The sequence below is a fragment of the Polypterus senegalus genome, chromosome 3 (assembly GCF_016835505.1).
Source record: "Polypterus senegalus isolate Bchr_013 chromosome 3, ASM1683550v1, whole genome shotgun sequence".
NCBI classification, from domain to species: Eukaryota; Metazoa; Chordata; class Cladistia; order Polypteriformes; family Polypteridae; genus Polypterus; species Polypterus senegalus.
The window spans coordinates 246,435,249-246,460,037 of NC_053156.1; the positions used below are offsets into that span (position 1 = coordinate 246,435,249).

The following is a 24,789-nucleotide window of genomic DNA, read 5'->3' on the forward strand; positions in this document are numbered from 1 at the left end:
GGGCAAATACTGCTAAAGCTAATAGCGGGTGTCAAGGCAGAGCAGGGTTCACAAGCAAAGACTATAGGGAGGTGGGGTTTCGAGAGCGGGTTGTACATGGTAATAGCGGGGGTGTAACAGCTTAATACAGTTGCAAGGAGTATGGAGAGGAGGGCGGGCGAGAGGGTGCTGTACATGCTAATAGCGGGAGCGAAGCGGCAGTTTACAAGCAAAGAGGATGTGGAGGTGGGCAGGCAAGAGGAGGTCTGATAAAATAAAAAAAAAAAGTCTAGTGAAACCAGCCTGTCAGATATCAGAAAAAAGGCGTCAGGAAGTGATATCTCTGTTCTCCGCATTGGTGCAGTCTGTATAGTGCGGCTGAGCATACAGCAGCTCTCTTCTTGTAAAGTACATAGCAAACCAATATATACACATACAGTTGTTTAAGCATTAGGTGTGTTCTGTGTGCAAAAGAAAAAAACTATATGTCGAGAATAAAGTTGAGATGTTGACTTTATTCTCGACATTTCCACTTTAATCTTGACGCTTATGACGAGAATAAAGTCGAGATGTTGCTACATAATTTATGACGGGGGTTTGAGAAAATCTAGTAAATTAAACATTCATTTTAAGATGAAGTTTAGCTTACGATGTTCTACTTTAATGACAAACTACGAGAATAAAGTCAACATGTCGAATTTAATCTCAAGATAAACGGCGAGAATAATGTAGAAATGTCGAGATTAAAGTGGAGATGTTGAGAATGCGTACCTGCCATAGTGCAAGTGTGAATTGAATATCCAACAGGCTCTCCCTTTACCACTCAAAAGTCTTAATGTTGGTAAAAAGGCACATTGCACCTCTGAAAGAATAATGCAAGAGCTGCTGGATGTCTTGGCATCAGAAATAAAATCTAACCTACTGAAAAATATACACACAAAGTTTTTCAGTATTCTGTGTGATGAAACCGATGTAAAACAATTAATATTTACATTAAATATGTTTGCCAGGTCACTAAAGAGGTCAGAGTTAGTTTTGTATCAACCCGCAATATGATTGACTGCATAGCGGAGACTATAACCAACACACAGAGTTAAACTATGGACACTGTATGCTTGAATTTTATGTTATGTTTTAGGTTGCAAAGCAACTCTCTTTAAGTTTTGTGGATATTATACATGGTTATGCTCAGGATATGTCAGCCCATTTTCACTGGAAATGCCTTTTGGTTAAACTGTCAGCAAGGAATTTCCATTAGCACTGTTACATTTTTATATAGCTTTAATGCACATAAAAACAGCTTCTTGTTTAAGTGAAAATAAATTGAAGGGTTTTTTTTGCACTAATAAAGTTGTGGAGTTGTAAAGTATTTTGTCTCATGTCATTCATATCGTCAGTTATATTGTTATCGCAAATGTTCAAATATATATTGTGATAAATATTTTTGGCCATATTGCCCTGCCCTATACATGAGTATATATGGTAATGATAAAAATGGTTAAAAACTTTAAGAGCGTGTGTATTTTTATATTTAGGCAGTGCTTAACTGCCAGTATCAATTAATTGTATCAATTTGTATGAATAATATATGCATACCATTTTTTTTCTTTTGTTAGACAAAAAAATTAAGCTTTGCTTTAGCTAAGTACATTACAGAAGACATATACAGTACCTTTATTTATGGCATTTAATGTTGTGAATTCTTTATATTTGTGGACTTCTTGAGTTAATAACCAATTTCTGGTGAGAATGTCATGTGAATAGCCTCATTGGAAATATATTTTCTGAAAAAATGTTGACATGTTAAAAACTTATTTCCCCCACTGTAATAGTAGTACAGAACTACCATGATGAAAATATAAGCATCATTTTATAAATGCCTATATTTTTTGTTGTATACATGTTTTAGAATCAATTTTAAAACTGTTTTATTTCTTGACTGGGTTTTTGTGGTACTATATAACAGTTGATTAATTGGTCACTCTGAACTAGTCAAGTTTTGATGTACACATGTATGTGCTTTGCAGTGGTCTAACAATCTGTCCATTGTTGGTCCTAGTTTTGTGCACAGGGCTGGGTATACTTTAGTCCTCTGTGAACTTAAACTTGAAATAAGAGGCTTTGGACAAATGGATTTTGTTTTTTTTTTTCCATAAAATTTAATTGGACCAATACAGTGATATTCTTCCTTTTACACCACTACCCTGGGGTAAAATGCACTGAAGTTGTAACATCGCTAATCTGGCCAACTGCTAATTCAGACATAATTTCCCACGACTGCTTACTGACTTGCCACTACTATTTTGGCTCTGGTGCAACATCAGCTGTTGGCATGAACTCGTAAACACTGGCAAGTAATTCCTACTTGTTTTTCTGCATTTAGTATTTATAACCTGGTCACATTTAGCCCCAGCCATGGTTCCAATCCATAAAGAAAGTCATTCACATGGTGTGAAGAGCAAACACCATACACTGTCCATAACAGATAAAGATTTGAGTTCACTTCACCATGAGTTCCCCTGAAATCACGTAAGTGTTTGCAATTTTCACTGAACTCTGTGAAATGTATTAAAGTCAGTGGGGAAGGACCAACTGAACTAGATTTGACCAGATTATAATGGAACAATTGTCTCTGAGGGCTACGGAAATGTCTGCCAACCATACTGGCCCAAAAGGTGACCTGAGCTGTGCTGAAGCAGCGCCAACTACTGCACCACCGTGGCTCAGCAAAACAGTGGAACTGCTGAAATCGTAGCCAAAAGTCATAAAAAAAATACTTGGGTCTTTTAAAGACAGATAATCTTTGTCATGAATGGCTGTCATGATTGAAGCCGCTAGCTCATTCACCCCTCTATAACCCCACCTCCCCAAGTCACACTGAAGGCTCTCCAAACTGTCTGTGCTGATGCTTTGCATTCTTTCTTCGTTCAAAAAGATAGAAACATCTTATAAATAGTAATAAACCTTTCATTATTATTTTATTGAGTCTCCTACGATTTATTGAGGCTCCTTCAGGGTTTGTTTTTTATGTAACCAGTTAGGCATACACTGGGCACACACTTCCTTCTCTTATGTTGACATGGAACTCAAAGATTTACCTGCACTTTTGGCTATAAGCACATATAACTCGTCCCACAGAGTCTGTAATGCAAGTGATTGGCATTATATACCCGGGGGGCAGTCCCACCAATGTTGGCTGTTACAGCTGCAGAGGATGTCGCACTGTTCTCGCAAAGCATAATGGGGAGCTTGTATTAAAAAAAATCACCTAAACTGGCCGAATTATCAGTAAATAATTCAATGAACAAGGGCGAATGGGAATGCAGCAAATTCACTGTGAATAATGAATTGGCGAAATTCACTTCTCAACATTAGTCATGATGTCCAATATTACCTGACATGCTTTTTCTCAGATTGTTGAAAAAACATTGTTGATGTCACGTGTACTGTTGTAGAATAAATGTCAGAAATGTGCTTCTTGATCAACTTGGCATAAAACCAGTTGTCAGACTGATTAGCAAGACTACAGGAATGCAATACCTAGCAGCATAGTTGATCATTACACCCCCTACTCCTGTGCTGTTGACCAATTTCTGGAATTTTATGGTCTCCACTTTTATGTGCAAACCTAACCACTGGTGCTGAGGCACATTCACTAATCTGGCTTCCCCACAGGTCCCAGAGATACTGGATATGTGATGGTCGACCTGTAATTGTATTTAATGAAATGGAGAAAAACCAATATGGAGAGAAAAAGAAAGGGTTATAACTTTGTGCAGCCACTGAATGATGCTCACTGCTAGCTCTGTGCACCATCCTCAGCATACCCGTTTTTATTAGGTATGGAGCTCTTAGCCAAATAATCGAGCACTGCTTTAGTATAAAGGTGAATTTTAGTGCTTGGGCTTAAAAGGTGAAGTCCACTTTGTCTTACACACCACATAGTCCAGTATCCCTGGATTATAGGGGCTTAAACCAGTCATAGAATTCTATATTTTAAAGAAATGTGCTAATTTGTCTGAAACAAGAGATTACATAATCACCAATCCCTTATATTCCATCAGGTAAGAGTCTTTGTACAAGACATACTGAAAACGTACTGTAGGTCCACAAGTTATGTTAAAAAACCAGGAAACATTAATGATGAAACGTACCAGTGAAATCTCAGAGGAAAAAACCTTGCTGGAAAAAGTATCACCACTGTCCTTGAAATGTTTAGAAATTGTGACTAATACTACCTATAACTAAGGATTTAGCATAAAGCTCACTCACAGAGTTACCAAATTAGTTTGATTGTATTATTTCTGGTAATTAATATTATTCCAAAAAATAATGTGGTGATGTATCAGCGATATATCCCTCATTCAGAGTACATGCCCCACTTACTTTAAAACAACCACCATTGATGTAGTTGCGTTACAAATTAATGATCATTTGTCTTCTGACTCACCCCTGTCATTGTGAAGTTCTGGTGAGGTGCATCAAGTCCAACTTGCTGAATGTGTTGGACTTGCATCACTTTGCCAGCAACTCAAGCAGCGCCATAGAAAAAAATAATCTCCACAGCCATTAATGCAGCACCAAGCTACTAGAAAAAAGTTATCTGAGAGTGATTTATATTGAATGTAGCTTGGCATTCAACACCTTTCATCCTCCTGAAATTAATAGCAAAGCTTGCGATTGTTTGTAACTGGATCTAGAAATTCCTCACTAAAGGAGCCTAGATTGTCAGCCTTGGGGAATGCACATCTAACAGTCTCACGTTGAACAGTAGAGCAAATGAGGGCTGTGTGCACAACCCATCGCTCACGTCTATGTTTGTATTGTGTTTGGCAAAGCATTAAACTAGAGAATAAATGCATAATAGTCCAGTATGCCAATTGCCCTGTGTACGTAGATAACTGATACAACCCAGTTCATGCCTGGGCCAATGCTGCCTTCAATAATAATGATGATAATAATTCATTACATTCATATAGTACTTTTCAAGATTTTCAAAGTGCTTTACACAATGAGTTGGGAGCCAGTTCAACCACCACTATTGTGTAGCATAAAACTGGATGATGTGACTGCAGCCATTTTGTACCAGTACACTCTCGACACATTAGTTTTTAGGTGGTGAAGTGTTCGGAGTGATAGTTAGCCAGTCCGAGACTGGGGGTGATTAGGGGGCAAGAATAACCACTTCATGGTGGACAATTTAGCTAGAACATTGGGATACACCCTAGTCTTTATGAAGGATACCCAAAGATCTCTTATGACCACAGAGAGTTGGGACCTCGATTTTATACCATTGTTACAGTACGATGTCCCCGTCACTGCACTGGGACATTGTGATCCACATTCAGACCACAAGGTTGATGCACCCTGCTGGTCTCACCAACACATACATCTTCCAGCAGCAATCCAAGCTTTTTCCTGGTTTGTCTCCCATCCAAGTACTGGCCAGGCCCCAACATGCTTAGCTTCAGGTGGATGACCTGTTCTGAAGTGAATGTGGCATGGCTTCTGGCTAAAGAACATCTGTGATAAGTCTGAATGAAAACACTTTCCATCGCCTACTGGCAGCCAATACTTTATCAGCCTTTATCCATTAGGCCCTTAAACTGTTGACTTGCATATAGTCATTTGCTTGATTAGTAACCAAGATTTTCATGTTTGTATTTTCTGGCTTTTGCTCGTTCTGTCAGATTCCAGTCATATGTTTATAACCGTTTCATTGCTTTGATTTTCTCTTAACGATTGAAGATTAATAGCCTTAATTGCCAATACTTAGTATAAATTTGATAAGTGTGGACTCTTTGGAATGGGAAAGAGAACTGGATTCTCCAAATGTATGATTTGCTTGTAATTATGCATATATGCATATAACTTTCCAGTAAACTATTATTACTAATATACTGCTTTATTTTGTTTTTTAAAAGGAAAGGTTTTTTTTTTTTTTTCGTACTTCGTGTCACAACTATGTACAAGCCAATTGGCAACAGTAACATGAGTGAAAATAAACAGTTCTAATGTGTACAGGCTTTGTCACAACAGACACACATACACAACGAAACATATTAGCTCTTTCGTGGTGCCAAGGTAGCACAGTGGTTATCGCTGCTGCTTCATGGATCCACCAAACTGGATTCAAATCTCTCCCATTGTGGTCCATATGTTGTTTCCACCATGTTCTTGCTGTACACATACATGGCACCAAACAGTGGCAGCATGTTCATTAGCACATGCAAGCAAGACACATACATGGCACCAAACAGTGGCAGCATGTTCATTAGCACATGCAAGCAAGAATTTCACTGTACTTGGTGCACATGACAATAATGACCCTAAAACCCATAAAATAACCCTAATGTGAATGTATTTGTGGGTGTGTGTTGCCCCACTCCCTACTCCTGTGTAAATACAAAATACCTTTAGCTGCTTCCATTTCCAAGCTTAGTGTGTTAGTTCTGTGCAGCTGTTAAGAAAATTAAATACTAGTGGCAACCAGAATGGAAGGTTTCAGGAGAAAATGCTGCAAATACAGATGGAAACCAGTACAAGCTCCTCTCAGTCACCAGCAGATGATGACATCAGCACACTGTACAACACCAAAGCCAACTAGATTCAAGCAAACCATTGTGTTTTTCATAATAAACCAGTTTTCCTCTCCTGTCCCAAGAACATTTTTGGCAGGTTGATTAGTGACTATAAATGGCCTAATGTGAGTGAGTGTGGATTATTATGCGAGTGAAGCTTGTTCAGTTTTAGCTTCCACCTTGTACACAATGTTTCTGGCATAGATTGTGTCTTAATGCAACCTTAAACAGGATAAGCAAATTAGAAAACAAACAAATAGCAAGGCAATAACACACAAAGCAATAATTTCAAAGTACAGTACATACTGACAAAGTCAGCAAAATAAAATACAGTGTATCCGGAAGTTATTCACAGCGCATCACTTTTTCCACATTTGCTATGTTACAGCTTTATTCCAAAATGGATTAAATTCATTTACAGTATTTCCTCGGAATTCTACACACAACACCCCATAATGACGTGAAAAAAAGTTTATTTGAGAGTTTTGCAAATTTATTAAAAATAAAAAAATTGAGAAAGCACATGTACATTAGTATTTACAGCCTTTGCCATGAAGCTCAAAATTGAGCTCAGGTGCATCCTGTTTCCCCGATCATCTTTGAGATGTTTCTGCAGCTTAATTGGAGTCCACCTGTGGTAAATTCAGTTGATTGGACATGATTTGGAAAGGCACACACCTGTCTATATAAGGTCCCACAGTTGACAGTTCATGTCAGAGCACAAACCAAGCATGAAGTCAAAGGAATTGTCTGTAGACCTCCGAGACAGGATTGTCTTGAGGCACAAATATGGGGAAGGTTACAGAAACATTTCTGCTGCTTTGAAGGTCCCAGTGAGCACAGTGGCCTCCATCATCTGTAAGTGGAAGAAGTTCAAAACCACCAGGACTCTTCCTAGAGCTGGCAGGCCATCTAAACTGAGCGATCGGGGGAGAAGGGCCTTAGTCAGGGCGGTGACCAAGAACCTGATGGTCACATTGTCAGAGTTCCAGAGGTCCTCTGTGGAGAGAGGAGCACCTTCTAGAAGGACAACCATCTCTGTAGCAATCCACCAATCAAGCCTGTATGGTAGAGTGGCCAGACGGAAGCCACTCCTTAGTAAAAGGCACATGGCAGCCCACCTGGAGTTTGCCAAAAGGCACCTGAAGGACTCTCAGACCATGTGAAACAAAATTCTCTGGTCTGATGAGATAAATATTGAACTCTTTGGTGTGAATGCCAGGCATCACATTTGGAGGAAACCAGGCACCGCTCATCACCAGGCCAATACTATCCCTACAGTGAAGCATGATGGTGGCAGCAACATGCTGTGGGGATGTTTTTCAGCGGCAGGAACTGGGAGACTAGTCAGGATAAAGGGAAAGATGACTGCAGCAATGTACAGAGACATCCTGGATGAAAACCTGCTCCAGAGCGCTCTTGACCTCAGACTGGGACGACGGTTCATCTTTCAGCAAGACAACAACCCTAAGCACACAGCCAAGATATCAAAGGAGTGGCTTCAGGACAACTCTGTGAATGTCCTTGAGTGGCCCAGACTTGGATCCGATTGAACATCTCTGGAGAGATCTTAAAATGGCTGTGCACCAACGCTTCCCATCCAACCTGACGGAGCATGAGAGGGGCTGCAAAGAGGAATGGGCGAAACTGGCAAGGATGGGTGTGCCAAGCTTGTGGCATCATATTCAAAAGGACCTGAGGCTGTAATTGCTGCCAAAAGTGCATCGACAAAGTATTGAGCAAAGGCTGTGAATACTTATGTACATGTGATTTCTCAGTTTTTTTATTTTTAATAAATTTGCTAAAACCACAAGTAAACTTTTTTTCATGTTGTCATTATGGGGTGTTGTGTGTAGAATTCTGAGGAAAAAAATGAATTTAATCCATTTTGGAATAAGGCTGTAACATAACAAAATGTGGAAAAAGTGATGCGCTGTGAATACTTTCTGAATGTACTGTAAGTGTAGGCATTGTTCCTGTAATGTACTTGTGAGAGTTTTTGGCTAGCAAAATTTTAATAATGAAATATATATGTTTAAAAAAAATTTTTTTGTAAAGTTTGGGTTGTCAAACAGTAAGACCAAGGCAGAAATTGGTAAATTCAGTTTATTCGTTGAGAAGTTTGTTTAATAGACTTGATAGATCCTTTGGGCCCTAATGTGTGAGAAAGTCATTTTACATTTTTAGTTAGTTTAGACTTCTTCATTTTCAAATGTTCAGATGCTATTGAACACCTTCTGTGACTTAAGAAATAAGAAAAGAGCTCCATCTAGTGAAACTTAATATAATATAAGGAAAGAATAATAACGCTGATTTAGGATGTAGGTGAGATGCATGGAATATGATCAATATTTTCAAGATTTAATTCATTTTTCACAATTGAGAAATTATCTGCTGCTGTAGTATATGCCTAATTAACACAATCGAGATGGTACAGCATGTGTCGTTAGGTAGTAGTCACTATCTTGAGGCAGGGAAATATTGGGTTGTCAAAAAAAGCATACACTGCAGGTCAAACATTTTAGAACACCTCAGTTTTTTCAGCTTTTCTTCAAATTCAATCAGTTAAAGTGCAATGAATGACCTAAAGTGATGAAAAGGTAAGCAGAAAAGTGCCAGAGGTTTAAATTGAAAGTTTAGGTTAGCAAAAAATGAAGAAAAAAAATGGGAAATATCAGAAATTTACAAATGGGCCTTCTTCAGGAACAACTAATAGGTTAAAACATACAGACGTTCTGCAGCATTTAAAGTAAATTAAGCCTTGCAAACTGAAGTAAACAATCTGCACAGATGTCACAACTTTTGTTGATTTCTTAAAAACCCTCTGTCTGATTTAAAGCAGAGTTGGAACAGACTGTGTTGCTACAAACTCTGAATTACTACTTGGACAGTATTCCAATGATAATGGAAAGAAAATTTCAATTCACAAATGAAATGAGACGGAGCATTTCTACCCATAGAAGTGTACTCCTTTCATTTAGAGAAATTGCCAAAAAAAAAAAAAAAAAACAAAAATCAAAGCATCGGTGAGTACAGTGTCCTCCACAGTCCAAAGGCAATTGGAAACTGGGTTTGCCAGATCTCTTCTTCAGCTCATTAAATTTAAAGAGAAACTGAAATGTTCTAAAAACTTTGACCAGTAGTGCACATCCCTAGTAGTGGTCTCCTACTCAAGGCGAGGCAGTTACCCATCATGACTAGATTTCAATTTACAATGACAATTGTAAGAGTGAATCCACTGTAAGTTTACCTGATTTTCTTTTCATTAGATTTTGTATATAAATCACATCAATTTGACATTATAGCCATAGGGATTATATACAAAAAAGCCTGAATGTTATTGAAAAGTATTTGTGTATTTCCTAAAATATATCTGGAATCCTGTTTAACAGCAGATATTGTGCTGTTTAAAAGACTTTATAATTCATGCACTTGTATATAGTATTAAATATTTTTCTCCCAAATAATCTGAAACTGTTATGCCTTGATGCCCGAATATATTTTTTCAACTTTAATTTTCTTTTTCCAAAGCATTCCAGTCACAAACGAAGAATGTAGTCCAAACAGCAAGATTCACAGTAAAAGTAAGTTTGTCTTTTATTAGTATTTTTGTGCTCTTTGTATTAATACCCAGGTATTTAACCCTTTCGATAATTTTCGATAATTGCTTTATATCTATGTAAATAAGTGTTTCAGTATTGTGCTTTTGTGTTTTAGACTGGCAAGTAGGAGAGAGCAGTAATTCTTTTGATATTATGCCAGGATTATTTCTTTCAAATAGGTTGGTGAGGTATGGATGCACAGGTATTATTATTTTTTATTTATTTATTTATTTTTAGTTTTTCTTATTAAACATGCCAGATTGAGAGTTCTGTGATTTCTTTTCTTCCAGCAGACTGCCTGTTAACATGCCATGATTTGGCCTAATAATCAGTACTTTTGAAGAGGACAGATATGTATTCATTGATATGGGACTTGCATCCTACAAGCCTGAGGCAAAGATACCTCCTTTTCTGGTGCTCATGATTTCTTTTACCTCTTAGATTACTTCTCCACCAACCACTTTTTCATAACAGTATATTTTTTATAATACTAAAATAAGTAAATACCGTAGCCAAATAATATTTGCTTGCTTTAGCCAACCTATTAAGATAAACAGAAAAACAGAAATTAAATTGATCGCATGCTAACAGTTTGAATTAAATGGTACGTGTAAACACTTTGACATACAGTATTTGGTATTTTCTAGTTCCATATGAAAACACTTTTTTTAGGTAGATGTTAAGTCTTTTAAACATATGTTTGATGAACTGCATTTTTAAATAGAGAAATGCAATATAAAAATCCCTTACTATAATAAAAAGAAATTAACTTCCAACTGACTATACTAATTATAAAAGCTAAATATATATTTCTGATTAAAGAGGCATCAACATTAAATATTTAATGTTCCACATAAAGACCCTGTTAAACAAAAAGATACTAATGCTAAACTCCAACAAGAATAAAAGCATAATTTTTCCTAGTATATTGGAATTGAATGCGTGCCAGACACTGCTTCCATATAGCTGGCATATATACTTGCGGATAAGCTGGGACTTCATTTAACCGTATAATTTCTGGTATTTTATAATGACGATCATATAAGTCGAAAACGGAAAGCTCGCACTATTGGTCCAAGAGATTATGATATGCTAATACCCTGAGAGAGTAACCATGGAGCATATGGCATTTTTCTTATATGTAGTATGCCTACGTGACCACACAGTAATACCCAAACTATTCTAAAGTGACATTTTTTGTATCTCACACCCTCATACACGTTTATCGTAAGAGCTTCCCTTCTCTACAATGGAGCGTTCGATCAGAAGAAAATATGAAGCTGGTTTTAAATTAAACGTCGTTGAAGTAGTGAAAGAAATTGGTAACTGTGCTGCTGCAACAAAATTCAATGCATCTGAGAAACTGATGCGAGATCGGAGGAGGCAAGAAGATGTAAAAAAAACAAAAAAACTTTTAAGTGTCACATTTTTGAATTGGCGTATAAGTTTGGGTCTGAATTTATGATCAATTTTTTTTTGGGTTTCAAGACCCGAATTATACATGAGTATAAACCGTAATCAGATTTATCAAAGGGACCTTTAGAAATGCAAGGATATTTGGCCTGGTTGTGTCTCAGTTAGTCAATAATTTAAAATTACTATGCTGAAAAACAGTTTGTGTGATGTTAAAAGAAAAAAGTGCTGCCATCTGGGAAAGGTTACAAAATAAAGCATCTGTCTAAAATGTACAGACCTGCAGTCAATACTAGTACCTAACATTATAGCAGTTAAGCTTGTTTGATTCACATTCCTATAAATTTGGTTTGTTCTAATATGTTATTAATATAATTATTAATTTTGTGTATGTTATATAATTAAAAGGAGGCAAGCATGGAATTTTAATGCCCAGCATATAATTTATGCCTGTTCTGAACAAACAATGTGAAATGGCTAGGGAGAGAAATTGTTGTAAACAAGATAATACTAATTATAATAGAATCATTTTACTTAATGTTATCTGGAATAGTGTGTCAATAGAAAATAGCATATTTTAGAGTTCCAAAAATTCCTTTTCCATTAAGCGAAGCAATGCAATAAAATATTTGAATTTCTTTAAGAAAGATACTGACATAGTAATAGAGCACTTTTCTGTTTGAAAAAACAGACCTTAGTAGGAATGCAGCCAAGTGATTGATTGAAAGCAAATATAATAAACAAGTGATGTGTAGATTGAACCAAAGTCATTAAAAGAAATAGCTGTTTAGAGGGAATAAAACTGGACAAGGGACAGACTGAAAAAGGCAAGGTTGCAGTAAATGTGTCACCCTGTATCATCAATGCCTTTACAAGCAGAACATTTGTAACAGACAGGTGTTTTCTGTTGTGCTATCCAAGCTCTTCTGCAGAAGCACAAACAAACAGGCTTGGCGGAGGACCAGCAGCACAGTGGTGGACCATTGAAACCATCAGATGACAAATGCATCAAGCTTACTTCCCTTCAAAATCAGTTATCCAGCACTGCTCTTGGCTCAGGACTGGTTAAACCATTGGCACACTGATACACCCATCAATAGCATGTATACATGTTATCAGAAGTGGTCTTAATGGAAAAGTTGCAACCAAAAAACCATTTCTCTGATGTGGAAATAAGCCAAACGAGTTTCCTATGCTTGAAAACACAGGGACTGGGGTGCAACAAAGGGTAATTGGTAGTGATGATTGATGAGTCAAAATTTGAAATCTTTTGCTCTAGCAGAGGGCAGTTTGTGCACAGAAGGACTGGAAAACAACAGGGAGGCAACCGTGAATACAAGTAGTGGTGTCCTGCAAGTTTGCTGCTGCATTTCTGCAAAATTGATGACCCCCTTCCAATTTTGAGAAATATAGGGAGATTCTCATCCATCTGATTGGTCCCAGCTTCATTAGGCAGCATGACATTGCCTCAAAACACACTGCCAAAATCATTAAAAAATATATCTAGTGAAATGAGCGACCTGGAATTCTGCCACACATGCTATGGCCCCGCAGAGACCTGCTGACAAACTTATTGAGGCTGTCTGGGATTACTTGCACAAATTCCAGTAGAATTGTGGCATATTCTCCAAGGTTTGAACAACCTACCACACCTTCAGAAACTGTATTCAAGTTGGACCAAATATAAATGGTAAAGGATGGTCACACCAGATAGGTATTATATTTTTTGGACACCATAAAATCCATGTCTTCAGCTTTTTGATAATACATTGCAATAAAAATTCCCAAAAATGCCCAACAAGTTATATTATTTTGTTATTGAAGTTCATGTCATTTTAGCTTTAAATTGTTTCTGGTGACTTTACGTTACAAAAAAGGAGCAGAAATTTGACTTTTTTAGGCAGTTACTGAAAGTCATTTTGGGAGTGGAATTTGTACAATGAAAACTATCCATCCATCTATCCTCTTCCGCTTATCCGAGGTCGGGTCGCGAATTACAAGCGGCTGAAATGAGTTTCCTCTACAGGGTGTCTGGGCTTTCCCTTAAAGATAGGTGAGAAGCTCAGTCATCCGGGAGGGGCTCCGAGTAGAGCCGCTGCCCCTCCGCATCGAGAGGAGTCAGATGAAGTGGCTCGGGCATCTGATCAGGATGCCTCCTGGACACCTCCCTGACGAGGTGTTCCGGGCACGTTCAACCGGGAGGAGGCCCCGGGGAAGACCCAGGACACGCTGGAGGGACTGTGTCCCGGCTGGCCTGGGAACACCTTGAGATTCCCCCGGAAGAGCTAGAAGTGGTGGCCGGGGAGAGAGAAGTCTGGGCATCTCTACTCAAGCTGCTGCTCCTATCCTGTGTTATTACTGATCTGTTTCTTCCCTTTTTTGTCCACTAGGGAAAGGCACTAGGAAAAGAACAGATGTGTCACTAGTGCAGTTAACAAAAAGGTTTATGGAGTTGATCCAGGTTGCTCCAGAGGGCATTCTTGATTTAAATAATGCAGCTCGAACATTAGGAGTACGGAAGAGAAGAGTATATGATATTACAAATGTCCTTGATGGAATTGAACTTGTTAAGAAGAGGAGTAAAAACCATATTCAGTGGATGTAAGTGTATTCTTTTTTGCGTTTACTCTTCTACTCTTATTAAACATGTTAGTCTTGTGTTTGTGTGCATGTATATTTAAATAATCTAGGTTCCTTGTGCTGGAGGAAAATGGAAGCTGTATATTAGGAAATGTATCATCTGGTTGTCTGGCCCAAGTCTTGCAGATATTTGTAAGTTGAAATCTTGGTATAGAGCTTATTGTCACAAATAAGATTCTTGGTGTATAAAGCTGGGAAGAACACCTTGTAATGTAGAAATGTGCTGTAATGCTAGTGACATTAATTAATAAACAGATTTTAATAATTTCTGATAGTCCAACTTGTTAATAGGATAGTTTGTACTTGAGTGTCTACACATGTTGAAAGTCATCAAATAAATCTTCCAATCATCATCTTCCAAAATATTTACTGTATGCAGAATGCTATTGGATAATTCAAAGGTTTGATGAGAACCTTTGGTGGCATTGGTTCTCCATTTTGTGGCTATTTATTTTATTGTGTGTTATTGTGTAAAATAAGCAGTATTAACTGCGTGTTCATTCATTATAACTCTAAAATCTTAATTTTATTAATTGAAACAGTTTTTTCAGTAGGGTCTCTGAAGTAATTAATTTACTATTGCAAAAGGCTAAAAGCCTAAAGAATGGTACACGATGTTTGCATTAGTCACTTTGGATACAACACAGTACAAGTGTACCTTTCATGACCTCTCGGGAAGTTTTGTCCAATGAGAAAACTTGCTTTAAATATCTGAAATATTGAGCTTTGACTAACGAGACCCGCACAAAAATAAAGTCAAGAGTGTAACAAGAAGAGAACCACAAACACATTAGGCCAAATGCACTACGGGCCTGCCTTTGGGCCATGCAGTATCTGGTATTAATGTCTTTCCCTCAGCAGGTGATCATCCTGCAAAACAGTACTTGTATACAAGCAAGACTTTTTGCCAACTTACAGTCATACCTTGATTAATAATTAGACTTGCATCTTTGAGGTCCTTTCACTTTTAAGTACACATTTAAAATGTAAAAGGTCTATCTTGAAAATCTAAGTGATAAATCTAGCTGTTGCCTACTGTATAGAATAGTAAAAAAAGTTTTTTTTTTGTCTTTTTTTTTTTTCTTACAGAGGAACCAATTTAGATTCACCTGCACAGTATGACACTAAAAGAAAGTGCTTAAAAAATGAACTGCTTAATTTATCTACAATGGAAGAAGCACTAGATGAGCTGATCAAAGTCTGTTCACATCAATTATTTGAATTAACAGACAACAAAGAAAATGCTAAATATCCTTTGACGAATTCATGTGTTGAGCAATGTGATTCCTTGCAAACTGTCCTGTATGAAGTGAATTCTCTTAAAATGTTCTTTATTTATCATGGTTCTGTATAGGTGTTGATGCACATTTTATTTACTAGTATCAGCCTTCTACTGATATTTTTTGACCTTCTTTTCTTGGAGCAGTGCCTGATAAAAGATCCCTGACATGGTGATGTATGGTGACCTTGGGGTTTGTTAAATAGCCACCGAATCCGCATATAAGGTTCTATAAACTGTCCCTTTTGTGATGAGTGCTGCTACAAAAGTAATTACTTGTATCACTAGGATAAATTTACATTGAAATTGTGGCTTTTGATAGAATTTTATTTATGTACAAAGACATCAAATGCTTTCAGCTGCATAGTGCACATTGTTTCATAACTTCAGATATTTTCAGTTCTCCCCCAACCACAAACTCCTACAGCAGCAAAATAAGACATCCATTGAAAAGGCCAGATTTCTCAAATTGGAAGGATTTTTTTTTTAATCTACCTGTAATTATCAAGAAATATCAACAGATTTAAAATAGAATGTAGACACTGTTTTGAAGTACTTTGTGTTGCCTTCTGCTAAGATGCCTAGCTTTCAGTCCATGTGCCTGTTACTTTTATACAGCCTCACATCTGATTTCATGTACAGTGATCCCTCGCTATATCGCGCTTCGACTTTCGCGGCTTCACTCCATCGCGGATTTTAAATGTAAGCATATCTAAATATATATCACAGATTTTTCGCTGGTTCGCGGATTTCTGCGGACAATGTGTCTTTTAATTTATGGTACATGCTTCCTCAGTTTGTTTGCCCAGTTGATTTCATACAAGGGACGCTATTGGCGGATGGCTTAGAAGCTACCCAATCAGAGCATGTATTACATATTAACTAAAACTCCTCAATGATCTACGATGTGCTTCCCGAGCGGATTGTTTGCTTTTCTCGGTCTTTCTCTGACATTCTCTGCGCCTGATGGAGGGGGTGTGAGCAGATGGGCTGTTTGCCTAGAGTAAATGGACGCTCCTCTAAGAAATGCCGCTTTATCGCGGTGGCCCAAAAGCACGTATTGATTTTTTGATTGTTTGCTTTAATCTTGCGATCTCTTTCTCTTTCTCTGACGTTCTCTGCTCCTGACGGAGGGATTGTAAGCAGAGGGGCTGTTTGCACAGAGGCTGTTTGTTTAGAAGATATGGAGGCTACTCTAACAAATGCTGAAAGATTACCTTCACATTGCTCCCTTCTTTGCGGCTGCTTTATCGCAGTGCTCATACTTAAGTCCAACAGCACGTATTGATTTTTTGATTATTTGTTTTTCTGTCATGCTCTCTCTCTCTCTCTGACATTCTCTGCTCCTGACGCGCTCGTTTGAAGAGAAGATATGTTTGCATTCTTTTAATTGTGAGAAAGAACTGTCATCTCAGTCTTGTTATGGATCACAGTTTAAACTTTTGACTAAAGGGTGTTATTTCATGTCTAGAGGGCTCTAATAATGTTAACAATGTGAGAGAGTTTATAAGGGCTTAAAATATATAAAAATACCCATACAAACATATGGTTTCTACTTCTCGGATTTTCACCTATCGCGGGGGGTTCTGGAACGCAACCCCCGCGATCGAGGAGGGATTACTGTATACAGCATTTGCCTACTTCACAGTAAAATTACGTATGTAAGCTATGTAAACTCATCCTAAATTCTGGCATCACTTCACAGTAGAGTGTAATTTTGTTAGTGTTGATTATTCAGATGTTAATTGTAGGGTAGTTGTAACTATATAGTCCAGCCTATATTTGTTTAGTAAAATTGTAACAAGCTTCTAAAATTTTATGGCTGAAATTGTTTGTGTGGAGTGAGTTGATTGAAACTTAACCTGAACATTTATTTACAGTGAATTTGAATTCATAATAGTAACCATAGTTATAGCATAGCAATCCTGGCTACTGTGCAATATATGCCATGCTTTTAAACTACAGAAGAAAAATACATGGCTTCTGCTGCCTCAGATTTCAAATTCTCCATTTAAATGAATGCATGCTGGCTGTCAGTGCAATAAACCAAAAACCATATTTTCATTTTCATGCTGCCTCATTAAATACTTTAATGTGATGTTTGGTTTTTATAAAGAACATCCATATGGCTTTTCTTAGAAGAAAATGTATTACTAGTGAAAATTGGTACTTGCAAGTACTAATTCTGTTTCTTGAAAGACATACACCATACCACTCTAGAAGTGAGAAACCTTAACTTTTATCTATGTGAGATACTACAGTATTCAGAAATACGCTTTCAAGCCACAGTTGATGGAATTTGGAATGAAGGTTATTTTACTGCTTATATTATCTTGTGATATGTGTAATATCTCCTGTGGTCTACAGAGGTTTAACATCTTTAATATTAGAAGTAGATCATTTGCATTCTATAACAGTAGGTTGAACTTATAGCTACATATTTGATTCAAACCACATTTAATTTAGATACATCAACCTTTGGGGAAAGTTACATTTTTATTAAAATAGTGGGAGTATTTCAAATTTATGTTTACTCCATATGAAGAAATGAATTTTACATTCATCTGTTCCTTTGTTTGTATTCTTCTTGATATGTCCTGGATATGGTTGTAAGTACTTAAAATGCTACTTTTGTTAAATTGTCTTATTTTTTCACTTCCATGTTTTTTGTGTTCCATATTTACAACAGAAAATTCTTCTTTTAATATTCCTTTACTTCTAAAAACTTCAGCATATGTCACTAGTCAGGATATTCACAATATTGAAGCCTTTAAAGATCAAGTGGTAATTGCTGTCAAAGCACCTGAAGAAACAAAATTGGAAGTTCCCAGGCCAAAAGAGGTGGGATCAAATATCTATGCAAAATAAAACTTCCATGTATGTAGGTGTAGGCATGTGTAAAAAATGTTAATAATATACAGTGGCTTCAGAAAGTATTCACAGGCTTAACATTTTTAGTTTTTGCTATGTTGCCGCATTGTGCTAAAATCATTTAAACTCATTTGCCCAAATCAAAGGCCACACTCCGTACCCCAGAATGACTAAGTGAAACCAGGATTTTTTAAATTTTAGCCAATTTAATAAAAATAAAAACCTCAAATATTAATTTGACACAAGTATTCAGACCCTTTGCTTTGATGCTTAAAATGTGTTTTAGGCACGTTCCATTTTATTGATAATCATTGCAATGTTTCTGCACCTTGTTTGGAGTCCACATGGGGACAATTCAGTAATGGCACATGATTAGGAAATGCGCACACCAGTCTATAGAAGGTCCCACTGTTGACAATGTGTGTCAGAGCAAAAATTCACCTGTGGTAAATAATTCAAATTTTCTTGCAGATTCTTTTTTGTGTAACATGGGCTACTTTTTGTTCCCGTCCTTGCCCGCATTAACCACAGTGCTCTAGAGTTCAGGATTGTGAGGTTTCAAACCTCATGCAGTTCTAACCTTTGTCGTTCCTAATTGTGTTTGCACTGCTTTCAGGGTCATTATTGTGCTAAAAGAATACATTTTTGCTATTACATTATTTTCCTGAATGTAAAGCATGATGAATTTTAATAGTGTTTAGAAAACAGTTCCACAATGCTGAAAATAGGCATGCACATTAACTTGAACCTTACTGTATTACACTTTCTTAAGCCACCTTTGTTTTCTTCTCCAGATCTTCCTTTTTCTGATCAGGAAATATAATTTGTCAAGTCTTAATCTTTCCAGTGTACCAATGACATATTTTAGTGGAGGAAGCTCAGAGTTTGAAAGATTGCCAGTTCATAAATTTTCAGTACATAAATTTAAACTCCTAGATGTGTCAGAAAGAATAAGTTGTGAACATTTGAAAAAAATGCCTGAGTCATGAACAGTTTAAGTATAAAAGCAGAAAGTAATTTGCTCAAAAAATGCAGGCTTTAGCAAAAACATTTTATTACAATAGGAAAATTCTAGCAGAAATTCTAGCAAAGTGTATAAAATTATTTTTACTCCAGTTGCTGAAAGATAAAAATAGAAATGTGATACCAACTTTTGAAAACCAATGAAATCATAATTCTACATCAGAATAAATTCACTTGAAATGAATTGTAAGTACTCCTAAGCAATTTGCACATGTTGTCAGACCTGCATTATTTAGTTCTGGCAGGAAACGGCCCTGAACAGGAGGCCAGTCCATCACACGATCATCACCTTTTGGGATTTTTGTAATCCAATAGGCCTAACTTACACATCTTTGAGGATGTGGGAGCAATTTCATGACATTTTTAGGACAGTTTGGTTTGGTGATCCGTTGTGTGCTGACTATAAGCTTGATTGATGCAAGTGTGATTTCATTTCTGCTAAAGTGAAATAAAGGCTTGGGATCCTTATATACTCAGCAAAAAAAGAAACGTCCCTTTTTCAGGACTGTGTATTTCAACAATAATGTTTTAAAAATCCAAATAACTTTACAGATCTTCATTGTAAAGGGTTTAAACAATGTTTCCATGCATATTCAATTAACCATAATCAATTAATTAACATGCACCTGTGGAATGGTCGTTAAGACCTTTACAGCTTACAGAAAGTAGGCATTTAAGGTCACAGTTCTAAAAACGCAGGACACTAAAGAAACTTGTCTACCGACTGTGAAAAACACCCAAAGAAAGATGCCCAGGGTCCCTGCTCATCTGCGTGAACGTGCATTAGGCATGCTGCAGGGAGGCATGAGGACTGCTGATGTGGCAAGGGCAATAAATTGCCATGTCCGCACTGTGAGACGCCTAAGACAGTGCTACAGGGAGACAGGAAGGACAGCTGATCATCCTCGCAGTGGAAGACCACGTGTAACAACACCTGCACAGGATCGGTACATCCGAATATCACACCTGCGTGACAGGTACAGGATGGCCACAACAACTGCCCGAGTCACACCAGGAACACACAATCCCTCCATCAGTGCTCAGACTGTCCGCAATAGGCTGAGAGAGGCTGGACTGAGGGCTTGTAGGCCTGTTGTAAGGCAGGTCCTTACCAGACATCACCAGCAACAAACCCACCTTCGCTGGACCAGACAGGAGTGGCAAAAAGTGCTCTTCACTGATGAGTCACGGTTGTGTCTCACCAGGGGTGATGGATGGATTCGTGTTTATCATCGAAGGAATTGAGCACGTCTGGGACCTGTTGGATCGCAGGGTGAGGGATAGGGCCATTCCCCCCAGAAATGTCCAGGAACTTGCAGGTGCCTTGGTGGAAGAGTGGGGTAACATCTCACAGCAAGAACTGACAAATCTGGTCCAGTCCATGAGGAGGAGATGCACTGCAGTACTTCAAGCAGCTGGTGGCCACACCAGATACTGACCGGTACTTTTGATTTTGAGCCTCCCTTCATTCAGGGGCACATTGTGAAACATTTTTAGTTTATGTCTTATGGTGTTGACTCTTTTAGTGTTCATACAAATATTTACACATTAAGTTTACTGAAAGTAAAAACAGTTGAAAGTCAGAGGACGTTTCTTTTTTGCTGAGTGAGTATATATATATATATATATATATATATATATATATATATATATATATATATATATATATATATATATATATATATATATATATATATATATATATAGTAGAATGCAAGTTTTCTTTGTATTTATTCTTCTGTTAAATAGTGCTATCATGAGCAGACACACACTTACTGCCTAAGTAAGGTTTAAAATATTTTTTTGGTTTACATAAGACACTTTTTACAATATTACTTTTGTTATCATAGCCTCTAATTTTCTTTTATTTTTAGATATTGAAGATCACACTCAGAATTTCTGAGTTTTCATATGCTCTTATTCTGAAAAAGGGAATGTTTAGATAGATAAATAGATGTTTAAAGAAATGTGTCCAGAGTTTAGGTGTGCCTGTTACTAACGAAGTCATGTCTTTATTTCTAACTTTAGGACAGCATTCAGGTTAACATTAAAAGCACCAAAGGTCCTGTGAATGTATTTCTTTGTCATTCAAATGAAACAATCAAATTTCAAAAGCAAGGACAATGTAAAAAAGCATCATGGCTATTTTCGTCAATAGAGAAGAGTTTTCTTCAGTCTGATAAAGGTATAGTATATGCTGTATATGTGACTGTGCTTGGCTAGCTGAGTGCTTGGTACAAAAGAGGTGAAAAAACGTTGGTGTCCTGGATATTGCAGCTGACATACAATAACTTGATAAACAAGTCAAAATAAACTATTCATCCTGATCTGAGAAAGTCAGAATGGTATCTGATGGAAAGGTACTTATTCAACTATTGAACTGTGTTATTCTACATATAAAAAAGTCTGTAGAGCCATACTTTGATAATGGAAATGTTGTAATTTGAATTGTTAGTTTTTAGCAACTTATTGGACTTAGGTGTATACACCCCATAACCAGAACACAGTAGAGCTATAACTGGTGTTTGTTTAATGATTGTGGACAGTGTTAGCATTCTTTTCTATGGATCTCGTATTTTCATGTGTTCAGAGTTGTTCTGCACTCCTTTTTCACTCTGACAGGCTGAAATAGCTCTTTGGTCCTGACATGATTACATCCTACAGCCTTTAGTATATTCAGTCAAAATTTCTTATAATATTCCAAAAATCCACTAAATAATCAATTTTAAACAAAAGAAAATAAATAAATCCGCATAATCTTTATGCTGAGGTGTACTAAGGTAATGAGTGTTTTTTCAGAATTACAGGCCAGTAACAGGATGTCAGCATCTGTACTGAGCTGAAATTAGACATCCAATTCTAGCCTCCGCCAGGGGTTTATTGTTCCAGGACAAAGAAATGATTTTGACTGTTTTGACCCTGTTTTATCCTCTGTCAGGTCTGAAGTATTTTGACCTTTTCCCAGTCATCCATGACATTGTTGCCGTGCTACAATCTAGTATCTTCCCAGTTCACTATTCTCATTCTCTCTCTCTCTCTCTCTTTTGTGGCATTAGGTGCACATAGAGGGTATACGGCCCCCAGTTTTGTCCTTGAAAGTGAATACTTATTTACTCCATTGGTAGATTATTGTTTAGACTTTTTAAAATAAAGTACATTTTAAATAAAAATAATTATATGTAACTAGTAAATAAAAGTATATTTCATTTAAAACTGTAGCAGTTGTGATAAAGTAGATTGATATTAATATACACTCACCTAAAGGATTATTAGGAACACCATACTAATACGGTGTTTGACCCCCTTTCGCCTTCAGAACTGCCTTAATTCTACGTGGCATTGATTCAACAAGGTGCTGAAAGCATTCTTTAGAAATGTTGGCCCATTTTGATAGGATAGCATCTTGCAGTTTATGGAGATTTGTAGGATGCACATCCAGGGCACGAAGCTCCCGTTCCACCACATCCCAAAGATGCTCTATTGGGTTGAGATCTGGTGACTGTGGGGCCATTTTAGTACAGTGAACTCATTGTCATGTTCAAGAAACCAATTTGAAATGATTCAAGCTTTGTGACATGGTGCATTATCCTGCTGGAAGTAGCCATCAGAGGATGGGTACATGGTGGTCATGAAGGGATGGACATGGTCAGAAACAATGCTCAGGTAGCCCGTGGCATTTAAACGATGCCCAATTGGCACTAAGAGGCCTAAAGTGTGCCAAGAAAACATCCCCCACACCATTACACCACCACCACCAGCCTGCACAGTGGTAACAAGGCATGATGGATCCATGTTCTCATTCTGTTTACGCCAAATTCTGACTCATCAGACCAGGCAACATTTTTCCAGTCTTCAACTGTCCAATTTTGGTGAGCTCGTGCAAATTGTAGCCTCTTTTTCCTATTTGTAGTGGAGATGAGTGGTACCCGGTGGGGTCTTCTGCTGTTGTAGCCCATCCGCCTCAAGGTTGTGCGTGTTGTGGCTTCACAATTGCTTTGCTGCATACCTCGGTTGTAATGAGTGGTTATTTCAGTCAAAGTTGCTCTTCTATCAGCTTGAGTCAGTCGGCCCATTCTCCTCTGACCTCTAGCTTTAGCAAGGCATTTTCGCCCACAGGACTACCGCATACTGGATGTTTTTCCCTTTTCACACCATTCTTTGTAAACCCTAGAAATGGTTGTGCGTGAAAATCCCAGTAACTGAGCAGATTGTGAAATACTCAGACCGGGCTGTCTGGCACCAACAACCATGCCACGCTCAAAATTGCTTAAATCACCTTTCTTTCCGATTATGACATTCAGTTTGGAGTTCAGGAGGTTGTCTTGACCAGGACCACACCCCTAAATGCATTGATGCAACTGCCATGTGATTGGTTGATTAGATAATTGCATTAATGAGAAATTGAACAGGTGTTCCGAATAATCCTTTAGGTGAGTGTATATTAAAAGAGATTTGCTTACATAAAGATAAATAAAAATTTTAAAAGGTGTGTCTTTCTTTTTTAGATATGAAGAGAGTTTGCATTGGAAATATTGAGTGATTTTTTTTTTTCTTTTTGCTTTGCTGGGTATTTTTGTTTTTTCCCCAACTTTCTCCAATTTGGAGAGACGGGGGGCACTTTGCTCATTTGTGCCCATTTGTGAACCGTATGGATTGAAACTCCTTTTAACGAAGACTGACTTTTGAGCCGTGGTGATACTTGCACTAAGACAGTTAACTTGAAGTACATTCTTCCTCAGATGAGCGGCAATGCAGCTGAGATTATTTTTCCTTCAACTATTCTTTATATCTGAAAGGTTTGGAAAGAAGCCCCTGAACCTTTGGTCTGTTTGATTCATTTGTTATTCTTTTTTGGAGAGAAATTTTTCAAACCTGATAATGTTCATTATATGAAAAAATGATGCAATAAATGACACTGCTATCACTTTTATTGATATAAATCTTTTTTCATGGGGGTTCGGGTTATATGTTACCATTGTGTATTGAGCATCTCTTGAAATGCAGTTTTTACTCAATGTAACTTGTGAGAAATCTACTATAAAGTGACTTTTTCCACTTTTACTTGTGGAATAATTTGGTTTGAAAGTGAATATTCTTTTAATATGAGTTTGTTATTGGTATGAGTCTGTGATGATACGATTGAAATCCTAATGTAATCTCATGACTGGCAGATAGCATTAAAGGTCTGTTGCTTAGATTTCTAGTAATGTGTGTGTATTGTAAATTAATTTTCCATTGTTAATATGTAAATAATGTACATGGCAAAATATTTTGTAACTTTTTTTTTTAATTAAACAAATCCAAAGCCACCTTTCCCCATTCTCATTTGACATAACTTGTTAACCTGGTTAGAATAGAAGGCTGCAGTTTATCCTTTTAATGTGGGTGTCAGAACTAATTT

The 24,789-nt window shown here is 37.2% G+C and overlaps 1 protein-coding gene across 1 annotated transcript in view; it reads left to right on the forward strand.

The window, feature by feature from the left end:
- The window catches only part of e2f6 (E2F transcription factor 6), a 39,912-nt gene extending 15,603 nt beyond the window's left edge, over positions 1–24,309 (forward strand). The window contains exons 3-8 of the mRNA XM_039748871.1: positions 10,092–10,144; positions 13,966–14,176; positions 15,305–15,463; positions 18,221–18,335; positions 21,417–21,573; positions 23,894–24,309. Coding sequence (XP_039604805.1) covers positions 10,092–10,144; positions 13,966–14,176; positions 15,305–15,463; positions 18,221–18,335; positions 21,417–21,573; positions 23,894–23,928 — 730 coding nt within the window. The 3' untranslated portion in view covers positions 23,929–24,309. The remainder of the gene's footprint in view (positions 1–10,091; positions 10,145–13,965; positions 14,177–15,304; positions 15,464–18,220; positions 18,336–21,416; positions 21,574–23,893) is intronic.
- The last annotated feature ends 480 nt before the right edge of the window (positions 24,310–24,789 follow it).